An 11,940-nucleotide genomic window follows, 5' to 3' on the forward strand; every position below is an offset into this window, starting at 1 on the left:
AACGTGATCACCGCGACAACGTGAGAAATTCGAGGACGAGCCCGCGAATCTGCACGATAAACATTCGCGAGATTCGCCGGCTAGTCTTTCGCGACGTCGGCGTCGGCGGTTTGTTCGCGGTAATGTCGCGCGCTGCTCGGTGACGATTCGTGCGCGATATTGTTCGCATTCCACGAGACGCACGTCACTCTTACCGAGCAGTCGACCGAGGAGTCTTATTCTCAAAAGCCGCAGAAAATTGCACGTTACACCTTACGCGCGCGATGTAGCAATAGGTGCGATGTAATGTAAAGGCGAGAGAGAGAAAAAAAGAAACACATTGCCTTATCGTTTATTTCGCTCCGTGTAACAACTCTAGAGAGAAAAAAATACAAGAATTTTTGAAGTAAGTTTTAAAACTTAAAATAAGCCTAGAAGCTAGCGTCGAACGCAGCTAATGAGAAATTAGGAGGTGAAAAAAGACACTCAGTTAATGTTAGGGATTCGATCATTTGTTCTGATTTTATCAGAAATGTGACAATCCTCTCCATTCGTCCGATGGATGTAAATATTCACTGATTTTATTTTATATTTTTTTTACGTAACACACAAATTTGTTTAGTATGAAAAAAAAAAACAGAACGATTAAAAGTAGACAAAAAGTAATTTAGTAGGTTTGAGTAAAATTGACATGTGACCCGATCTAATGAAGCCCTTGACTTTACATCGGTCGTAAAAGCAAGCTTGACACCAATTCGCGTGTTATTATTTGCGACACGTCACATTTTTTCTGTTTTTTTTTTTTTGTAGATATATAATGTATATCTGACGCTTACGTGTAGTATTAGACCTCGTTCACGCACATTGTATTTAAAAAATTCGACGAAATGTTGACGCCTTTACACACATTACATTTAGATATATATTTATTTTTACTTAATAGACTGTATATTTCATTGTTGTTTTAATTAAGTAGATTGGAAGTTCCCGACATCGTTCGTTCTGCAACCTATCGTGGTTTTCACTACACGAACGAGATAAAATGACGGAAAAAACACCGTTTTTGTATTACAAAAAATTTTTAATCAATATGTTATATATATAACACATACGCGTATCTTTTTTGGAGCAACTCCCATGACCACAATCCTACGATTATACTTATTGTGTTTTTCTGATTATTGCAAGCACGACGCTGCGCAGAAATATTCGCGAAGACAAACACGCGCGCGAAACACACTCGCGTGCGAGACATACTCGTGGCTCGGAGTTGCTAGCTGTTAATTTTGTCGTTAATTACGGGAACGACCTCTCCGTGCGTGTGCGTGCGATATCACGTACCGATAGCAATCCGCGATAATTGTAGCGTTTGCGGTACGACTCGAGTGTGCGTAAGAACAGACACACGAATTCGAATTCGCGTTCGTCATTTTCCGAGAAATCGCGGCGCAGACTTTCCTGATCAGTCGTAAAACCAATAATGCAGACGCAAATTGATAATGCGCGCGAAATGACACAACAGATAAGATACACGCGACATGTATCCCCCTATCAATCAATCTTACGTTTTATAAATGTTACCTAAACGCGAGAATTTAATTGACGCGCAAAGATGACGACGGTAAAGTTAAGTACATAAAAAAAAAAAATATAATAACTGATGATGTGTAATCAAATACATTTCGATTTTTTTTCAGATTCCCAGGATGTCGATCTCGATGCGATCCTCGGTGAATTGTGCGCCCTGGAACGACGCTGCGACGGCGACATCGCCGCCACTCCCGCGCCGGATTCACAAAGGCCGGGACGACCGACCAGCGCGCGAATCAATCCGGGAGATAACACGGACATTAAAAATGAAGGAGGTGCGTGAAAAAGAAAGAGTTTGCGATATATTGTTCTATGTGTTGTTGTAAAATTTAATTATGTGTGTATTTTTTTGCAATGGATTTTTTTTTTTTTCAAATTCAAGAAAGGAGTTTTTTCTTTTATTTTCGAGATGCAAGCGTCTAATGTGGTTTCTCGAATTAATTTTCGTTGCAGGTATGCGCACCGACAGTCCCGACAATGACAGCGCATTCTCGGACACAGTATCCATGTTGTCTAGCGAAAGTTCGGCAAGTAGTAGCGGTTCCGGACACAAACCACCTCAAACCGCCATGCACACGGCTCCTCAACAACAACCGCATCAACTTGTCGGTGAGTCCTCGCATTTATCATACCGCGACAAAATCTCTCGGTGATTTCAAAGACAAATTAGTTTGACTAAAATTTTCTTAAAGTTTCAATTTTTTTCTTAAATTTTCTTAATTTTTAAATTAGTTTTCTTAATTTTGTTTTTTATAAATTCTCTATTTTTAAATAATATTTTATAAAAATATTTTATATATACATTTCGTACAAATGATTGTACGACATGATGGTACGACTATCATCGTGAAGTATATTTTTTTGTGATGATCACGCGAAAAGAGAGAGAGAAAGAGAGAGATGTGTATGTTTTTGTTCTTGTCTTCGCGCACAGATGCAGCGAGCAGAGCAAAGGCAGAGAAGATCCGTCTGGCACTGGAGAAGATGCGCGAAGCCAGTGTACAAAAGCTCTTCATCAAAGCTTTTACGTTGGACGGTAGCGGGAAGAGTCTTCTGGTCGACGAGGGAATGAGCGTCGCGCACGTGTGTAGGTTGCTCGCGGACAAAAATCACGTGCCAATGGATCCGAAGTGGGCCGTGGTCGAACACTTGCCTGATCTCTTCATGGGTGAGCATAATCTATCTTCTACATAAAGAGAGACAACGCTGATTGCCGAACTACTACCGTAACTTTTCTACAAATGACGATTTGATCTTCCTCTTGTTTAATATTTAGATGTTAAAAATTACACGCAACATATTTTTATAAAGTTATTTCGGTTTTTCGGCGTTACATTTTCTGAAAAATGTGTCGCATGAAATTTGTTACATTGACGTCAATTTTTTGAAAACTAAAGTTGTTTTTTTTTTTTTCAATCAAACGAGCGAGTTTTCGTTTATTTAACGAATTTTTGCAGAGAGAGTCTACGAGGACCACGAGTTATTGGTGGAGAATCTTTTACTGTGGACCAGAGACTCCAAGAATAAACTGCTCTTCGTCGAGAGACCGGACAAAACTCAGTTATTCCTCACGCCCGAACGGTTTCTGCTTGGTCCTTCGGATCGCGGTGGCGGCGAATACGACGACCACTTGAGAAATATTGTACTAGAGGAGTTCTTCTCGAGCAGCAACGTCGGCATGCCCGAGGTAATTGGCGAAATGACATGTTTACAATCTTGTTGCCGTCATCTTGGCATCCAAAAGAGCGAGAGAAAGAGAGAGAGAGAGAGACGTCACTCTCGGTAACGAGTTCTTTCGCTGCTGCCGCACATCCTGCTCTTCTTCCGCATCGATTGCCATTCTTGCCTTTTCAGGTCGAGGGTCCTCTATACTTGAAATCGGACAGCAAGAAGGGTTGGAAGAGGTATCACTTCATTCTACGAGCCTCCGGTCTCTATTATTGGCCGAAGGAGAAGGCTCGCACCGCTCGGGATCTCGTGTGTCTGGCAACTTTCGACGTTAATCAGGTTTGTCACGTTTTTCATGTGCTTTTAAAAGAGAAATTTCAGTAATTGCAACAGAACACACAGTCGAATGCTTTTTTATTATATTTTTTTCAAAATTATGTTTTAAGATCACTTGGTTGCGCACATTGTTTTCTTTCATTTATGTTTATTTTCTACGAAACTGTTGACAATTTTACAAATCACTTTCTATTCACACTTTCCGGAAGAGATATTTTTATTTGTTATCTCTCAGGTTTACTACGGCGTCGGTTGGCGAAAGAAATACAAAGCGCCCACCGATTTCTGCTTCGCCGTGAAACATCCGCGACTGCAACAGCCCAAGTCCACCAAGTACATCAAATTCCTGTGCGCGGAGGACAACGCGTCTCTGGAGCGATGGATGGTCGGGATTCGCGTGGCCAAGTACGGCAGGCAACTGATGGAAAATTACCGAGCGCTCGTAGATGAGCTGGCGCAAGAGGATCTGGATCTGCTGGCGCACGCCAGATCGTGTTCCGTCAGCTCTATCGCGGCGCCACCGAATCAGACCCAATATAACACGACGAATGATAACGCGAGGCAGTTTGCCGAAAACGTGAGGCACAGCAACGAAACTACGGTCGCGCAGACAAGACAGTACGACGGTCAAAGGCAGAGTTACAATTCGGAACAACGACAGAGTTACAACAACGATGGCAGACTGAGCAGAGCGAGCAGCTCTAGCTCCAGCGGATGCTTGTCCGACGGGGCACCGAGTAGCTGTGAGGTGAATATAATCACGCGCTATCAAAGTAATGATGAAACTCATGAAATTAATCGTTTCAATGTTATCGCGCGATTGCGCGTAATTATGTAATTTTTATATTATTGCGATAATTAGGTGGCCTTCGAATGTGGTGAATTTCCGACCGGCACGATAAAGCGAAAACCGTCAATGAATCCGAAGTTGCCTCTCACGTCGATCACTAGGCAGTTGAAGGAGGTCGGTGAAACCGTGCGAGACGAACCGGATTCCTGTCCGAGTCCGACGAGTTCGGGATCGGGCACGCTGACCAGAAGACACAGTCGTCGGCGAAGCGGCACCGATTCCGATGGCTCCGGAACGCTTAAGAGACATCACAGATCTGGAAACGCAACACCCGTTAGTCCTGTGCCTCCCGGTACACCGGTGAGGGAGAGAGCGAGTCCAATGGGATATAACAGATCGGACAGTCAGGAGAAGACGCCGACGAGTCCGATACAATCGTGTATGGTATGTGTATGACGTCTTTGTGGTGTGATAAACCTATGATTATGATTTTAAACGATATTGTTTAATACGTACGAAAACTTTATACGCATTGCAGATGGATTCGATAACTTCACTGCCGCCACCACCGTCGCCGTCGAGAGTCACCGAAGAAGTTGAGTCCGACAGCGAGCCACTTCCACCGCCGCCACCCGAGATGTTTCGGTCGAATCTCTCGCTTGATTCTCTCCCGCCGCCACCCGCGCCAGGCGAACTGCCAGTTTGCAACACGCCAGAACTCACAGGCTCCTCGTTGAGTCTCGCGTCTCTGCCGCCACCGCCCAGCCCTCTGGTTGGCGAAACCGGAACGATACGTCGAGCTAGACCCAAGCAGTCCACTCCCACGAACTCTATTACCCCGGAAAATACACCCACGCACACTCCCAATCTCAGATCGCAGTCGAATCAAATGTACGCTAACGCGAACAGTGTTACGGTTAACAGCAATTCAATCCAGAATTCCAATCAGAATTTCAATTCGAACGCGTCTCCGAACGCTCACGTTAACAATAACGCCAATTCCGTACCTTCTCCTCACAGTTCCTATCCGGGATCGACGGCGAGCACGCCGACGTTCACACCGAGCTCGCCGAGCTTCGCCGCACCGCCGCCGTTTGTACCACCGCCGGCTTACGGTTCCCAACAACCGCAACACTCCCAGAGTCTCGGCAGACAGAACTCCAAGTCCGAATCGGTTTACGCGAGTCACGGTCCTCATCATCACACCATCAATGTCGTGCAACCCATCAGGCCGAATCCGAACATGGATACCGTGCGACGCAGCGCCATGAAGCAAGGTAGCGGTCATTACGCGGCTCCACCCTATCTGGCCGAGCTGAAAGCGGCCTCGAGTCCGCAGCCGCAACGTCGGGTAACCATTCAGGAACCCCCGACGTCGCCCAAGTCGAAGACCGGAACCGGTAAGAAAATCACGTTCAATTTGCCTCCCCAGCAAGAACCCGGAAGTCCCGCTCTGCCACAACGTAAACCCACGCCGCCTAGACGATCCGACAGCACCAGACTCACGTCGCCGAAGAAACTGGCCGCGTCCGATCAAGCGCCGCCGGGCGACTTCCTGAAGGATCTCCAGAGAGTGATGAGGAAGAAGTGGCAGGTCGCGCAAAAGTGCAAGCTAGACTCGACGACGACGCCGCACGAGGTGCTCGGTTTCCGTGATCCGCCGCCAGCCGTGGCGGACTACAGGGAAACCAACGTGTCCAACTGGGTGCAAGAACACTACGGCGCGGACAATTTGTACGAGAACGTGTACGCTACGGATCCGCACGGACCGGTCGAGTACGCGTCCAGTCCGGCGCGACAGCCGACAGTGAGGTTTGCCGATGAGAATCGCAGTATAAACATCGTGAACGCGATCGCGGGCAAGAGGAGACCACCGCCGCCGCCGCCGAAACGGGCCGAGACCACACATCTCACCACTACCAGGGCGATGCACTGACAATAGCAGATAATTCAGCCTCATCCCGAGAGGCGATGGTACTGCTGTCTCTGCGGCTGGTGGAAGGACTGAGAAGAGTGCGGGGGACGGCACGCGACCGTTCCGGGATGCCGGCTACGTTGAGTCCACGTGTGTTTATAGCTGCACTTTCTTTATCCGAAGAATCGAATCGATGAGACGCAGGAGAAATGCTTCTTCGGTTGTAACAAGAAGGATTATACACGTTTTCGTTGCACACTTTGTTGTCGAGCTCTACGTTGATAGATTTTATCTTTCGAATCGGGGGGAGTTTGTTGTTCAGGTTTGAGCGAAATAATAATATATCTGCCAACTCGGATTTGGCTCTCTCCGTAACAAAATTGATTGACAAACTGAATGTCAATCGAAGGAAAATGAGATTACGGAAAGTTCTGGACGAATTACAGAAAAAAAAAAAAAAAAAAAAAATGATAAATCATCCTTGCATTATCGATGCGAGATTAGGTTTTTGATGCGGAAAATCGGTGGGAGGCGATTGAAAAAGACGTTCTTTTTGAGCAACGAATTAAACTCGAACGCGAGCCCGCAAATTTTCGATAGCGTTTATGATCACAATACATACAAGAAACACTGCCGCACATACATAAAAAGGATGTGATATATAAATGTTAAGCGATTAACGCCCGTGCTTTCGTGATCGGTTTGAGAAATGAAGAGACGACAAGGAGAAGCAGAAGACGCGACGCAATTTTCGACGGAAAAAAAATTAAAAAAAAAAAACAAAAAAACACAAAAAAAAGGGAAAATAGTCGAATCGCATTTTTCGGTCGAGAGTTCTATTTGTGCGCATATTTCATAACCGCTAACTGCCTCGTCTGCGATTTTCTCAAGTATACTCTCTTGTGGATGTGATAAAAGTAATATTAAAATTTAAAATTATATATATATATATATATACACACGCGCGCGCGCAAAGTATAATCTATTAAGATATTTTTCAAATTTGAATCGTTCGATTGCTAATTAAAAAAAAAAGTAACTGAAAACATTGAGTTCGGCACTTGACTTAAATTTATTTTCCGACAAGCGTTTTTGTTTTTTGTTGTTTTCTTTTCAATTATATCGCTTCAGAGGCGTCGCAAAAACATTTTGCAACATATATTTGTTTTTCTAATAAATTTTACCCCGCGAACGAGGAGAATTAATATATATATATATATATTTTATATAATTTGTACATGAGAGCAAGTTTGTTCTTCGCTTTTTCGAAATAAAAAGCTTGATTCGGATTCTATATTTCCCCTCCCCCGCCCCCCACCCTCCCCAAAGATTATCGTAACGAAAATCGATCGCATATATTCTATAATGTGTAAACTGCAGCGCTGAAGAAAAGAAAAGCCGACGGAAAATTCTGTTCCCGGCGCGAAGCGAAAGTGATCTCACTTGGTACTGTGAAAACACGAACACCTTTCGCACAGCGAGAGTTTTTTTTTTTTAAACGACGCGAGAAGAAGCCAAGTTTTATGAGAGTACCATTTTTCGACGCGCGATTACATCCTTGTGCATAGATATATATGTATATAAACTGATTGCGCGTTTGCATCGGACTTGTGTGTGTGTGTGTGTGTGTGTAGTTATTGTCATACAATCCGAACACACACGCTTCGGAGCGCGGACGTGATGAGGATTAAACGTCCGTGGCGTTCGTCGAACGCGCCCGATGTGTGACGACGAGCGTGTCTTCTCGTCGAAGTGCGACACACCCATCACGTGTGTCGCGCGAGATCTCGTTTACGCCATTTCCTTTTTGTTCGACGGGGAAAATAACTCGTCAAGAGTCTGCGCGAGTGTTTCGGACGGACGAGATGAAAGGAAAACCTCGTCTTCGGCGATTCGGCCGGAGATAAGTAGATGAAAAAAAAAAAAAAAACAAATACCGCCAAGAAACGTCACATATCGCGCGAACGCGCGCGTCATTCGATTCGTTTGTCTTGGCGGTTTTCGACTGCTCCTTCCCTTCTTGTTGTTTCCAAGACGTTTTAGAATTAGATCGCGTCACGTGCGAACTTGTTTCGCCGAGATCGCGGAGAAAGTGAAAAAAATACGCAGCGAGATCGATCGTCGCGTACAGTCTCCACAGTACACACAGCAAATGACGAAGAAGAACAATTATATCATTCAGTATATACAGCTTCCCGTTTGTGATCGCCAATGGAATCTTCAGCAACGACTAGCCGAGCCTTTATCGAGGGGGTCACGTAGTAGCTGATGTAGTTTTATATCTCGATTTGTATCTCGCATATTTGCATGAAACTTTACATGTGAACGTTTGTAATCGGACTCTCTTCTACGAACTCTTATACGATGCGTACTGTATCGTGTCGAATTTTTTATATACATATATATTATATATATAAAAAAAAAAAAAATGGGGAACCGCTCGAGCAAGCTCGTTGGTGCGATGTGATTTCCGTATAAGAAAGTATTTTATAAGATCGAATTTTGATACGCAAAGAAATATTTCGCCGTAGCCGTTGTATGTGATTAAGAAAAACACCACATCGTCGCGAATGGCGACCGATTTTTGGGAAAAATGTCTTTTGATGTTCCCGTTTTTCTGAGAAAAAAAAACAAACAAAAATTAGCGCGATAATCTTCAAGTAAACTCTAAACTCTACTGAAAAATATAGAAAAGATACGCCAAGTGTCTATACAAGTGGCTTTTCAATCAACTTTCGCGAGACAGTAGTTCGGTCGACATCAGATCACTTCTGATTCGTCGTTATTTTTGCTCTAAAAAAAAAAAAAAAACCGATTTGTGCGAGAACTTTTCCAATTCTGTCAAGAAAGTGTCGTGTGTGTCTGTGCGTGAGAACTTTTTCCAGTTTTATAAAACGTTTTTATAACCGGTTTTTACGCCGATTTTCACGCCGTGCCTGTGCGCGAAAAAAACTTTTTCCCGATTATTTCAAGAGACTCTCGCCACGTGGTCGCACCGACGTGTCTTCTCGAAGCGAGCGCCGAGAGAGAGAAGAGAGCGAGCACGAATCTGCGTAAACTGTAAACACAATCGAATTACTTAAATAACGATAGTTAAACAAGAGAAATAAAACCTCTAACACTTAAAGCGAGAAACCGTCGTATGTCGATGTGTCGATTTTCAATTGTATCGTCCCGCCTTTTATGCGCGGTTTAATCAAACTGAACCAATAATATTAAAATGCATTTTTGAGACTAATGTAACGATTTTACAGAGACTAAGCCTGACTACACTGATGATGATGATAATGGTGATGATGATGATGATGATGATGATGATGATGATAATGATGATAATGATTATGATGATGATGAAGAAGATGATGATGTGACTTTTCATATGTAAATTTTTACGATATATATTCTTTCCGTATAAGTACGATAGTAGTATCAGTGCTCTTATGCTTGAAAACAGAAACGATGACGGAAACGAAAAATCTGCCTTGAAAATTTAGAACTCGTCGACAAAAACAAAATATCGAACGTTCTGGTGAAACCGATACATACGTGATCAAAGATCTTTTTTTAACCTTCACAATGCTCACTGGGGTCTAAAAGACGCCGTCAGAGTTAACACGATTCTTCAAAGAATGAAAATAATTTTATTTAAAATCTTTATAAGAAGAAAAATAATTTGTATATAATTTTTTTGTTAATTTTCATTGAAGTCTCTTTTGACAAGGTATTTTGTTTGATTTTTAATTTTCTTCTTGTTAATTCAAATCAAAATTGACATGTAATTAAATTTTTTTTTTTTAGTTTCTTCCCTCTTCTCCCTGTAGATTCCACCAGGCACAGTGAACAATTTTCGCTTGTGAAGGTTAAACATGACGAAAATGATAACAAGTGATTTTATTGACCTACGTACTATTGGTAGGAGAGACGCCATAAAATTGCAATAAAATATATTTTTAGCGTCAAATTTCAAATATATTTTATTTGTTATCTGATTTTATTGTTTATAGATATATATATATATCTTTTTCTGTCTTTTTTATAGTCTAATATATCTCTATTTTCTATCTTTATTTTCTACTACAATCTTTGTTTGTCGCGTTTTCAAATAACAACATTGCTGCTCACATGTCGCCGATTCCCAAGCAGACGAGAACTGGTACAAAAACTCGTGGAAGAAGATACTGGCGTGCTGAGATGGAAATTTTTTCTTTTTTTTTTTTTTTTTGTCTTAACTCATATTTCTTAAGAATCGAGCGCGAAACACTCGAGACGTTCTGAACTAAGATAGCTTTAGGTATATTCAATGTACGCGTGTGCTGCCGGCTTGATTTTTGAGACGAAAGAGTCAACCGATTGTTTGAAATACACAGAAGCGTACTTTTGATCGAAGCTTTTATATCGTAATAATACAAACGTATCAGTGCAATTGGCAAGTTGGAAAATCAACTGACGTAACAAATTTCTGATACAGGATGAGAAATTGTAACAGCGATTATCGATTACTAACAGAAATAATAATAATAATTTTATTGTATTCAGGGAACCGGCTTAGAAATAAGAAAAAACCTAATGAGACGAAGAGTAGCTGCGATTTTTTAAATAATTTTTTTTACTTTAAATATTGAGGGTGCGAAACAAAAACCAATTTAAAAGTATTCGAATAAGCGTTATTTTTTTTTTTTTTTTTTAAGTAGAAAAATAGGATAGAAATCCGTTAAGTCGGTCCCCGATTGTATCGTACCTTTTTTTTCGATTACATTTTTATTCTAAGTTGTACGTATAGTTCTGTAAATATTGTAACGAATGACTAGTACTACTACGGAGGAAAACTACTTGTTGTCAGTGATGTTGCGCGGCGATGACACGTAACACGTATGTTTACGTTATTTACGAGGGAGAAGAAAGAGAAACGTGGGAGGGGAAAAAGAGCAAACCCGTTCGAGAGAGAAAAAGAGAGAGAGAGAGAGAGATAGAGAGCGTGAAGAAGATCTAATCCCCTGTGAGAAGACGTGGAGGGGGACTTTTATTGAGTTTCAATTTGGCTCAATCAGTCGCTAAACGATCGGTTTATCGCGAGAAACGAGACACGCATCTCGGAGGCGCAATGCGTTTGCGTCGCTACGCAAAACAATGTAAGCTTAAAACTTAATTAGACTCTCTGGGTCGTTGCGAGTTATTCTTTCTCTCTCTTTCTCTCTCTCTCTCTTTCTTCCTCTCTGTGTGCAGCAGGTGTTTAAAAATTGTGACAATACCATTATTTCATGACTCAACGCCAGTTGTTTAGGTATATATGGACACGTACCGAGCGAAAAAAAAAAGAAAAAAACAAAGAAATGCGCAGCAGTTGAAATATTATAGGTATTATATTCATGTTTTTATGTAAATAAATTTTTGGTATATTTCAATGATCGACGGACTCGTGATCAATTAGTTCACCCCTCTCTTTTACTCTTAGAAGATACATGTGTTTTTTAACAGACATATTTTTGTTGTAAATAGTTTATTTACGTTAGAAAAAATAATTTTGAGAAAAAATTTTATCAATTTGATAAATTGATACGAACAATAAAAAAATTTTATACAAAAGCTCTTTTCATCACGTACATACACAGAGTTTGGTAAAATAATATCACGCTTTTCTATATATTGCGTATATGTTGTATAG

At 41.9% G+C, this 11,940-nt stretch overlaps 1 protein-coding gene across 7 annotated transcripts in view; it reads left to right on the top strand.

Annotated features, from left to right (window-relative positions):
* Nucleotides 1–9,084, top strand: part of LOC109854409 (amyloid beta A4 precursor protein-binding family B member 1-interacting protein-like) — a 132,557-nt gene extending 123,473 nt beyond the window's left edge. For all 7 annotated transcript variants that reach the window (XM_020427468.1, XM_020427469.1, XM_020427466.1 and 4 more), the window contains 8 exons: nucleotides 1,677–1,844; nucleotides 2,023–2,178; nucleotides 2,504–2,737; nucleotides 3,027–3,256; nucleotides 3,424–3,576; nucleotides 3,809–4,321; nucleotides 4,436–4,807; nucleotides 4,902–9,084. In XM_020427468.1, coding sequence (XP_020283057.1) covers nucleotides 1,677–1,844; nucleotides 2,023–2,178; nucleotides 2,504–2,737; nucleotides 3,027–3,256; nucleotides 3,424–3,576; nucleotides 3,809–4,321; nucleotides 4,436–4,807; nucleotides 4,902–6,299 — 3,224 coding nt within the window. In that variant the 3' untranslated portion in view covers nucleotides 6,300–9,084. The remainder of the gene's footprint in view (nucleotides 1–1,676; nucleotides 1,845–2,022; nucleotides 2,179–2,503; nucleotides 2,738–3,026; nucleotides 3,257–3,423; nucleotides 3,577–3,808; nucleotides 4,322–4,435; nucleotides 4,808–4,901) is intronic.
* Nucleotides 9,085–11,940: the final 2,856 nt, after the last annotated feature.

Source organism: Pseudomyrmex gracilis, unplaced genomic scaffold (assembly GCF_002006095.1).
Source record: "Pseudomyrmex gracilis isolate BER0280 unplaced genomic scaffold, ASM200609v1 scaffold_64, whole genome shotgun sequence".
In the NCBI taxonomy this organism is placed as follows: domain Eukaryota; kingdom Metazoa; phylum Arthropoda; class Insecta; order Hymenoptera; family Formicidae; genus Pseudomyrmex; species Pseudomyrmex gracilis.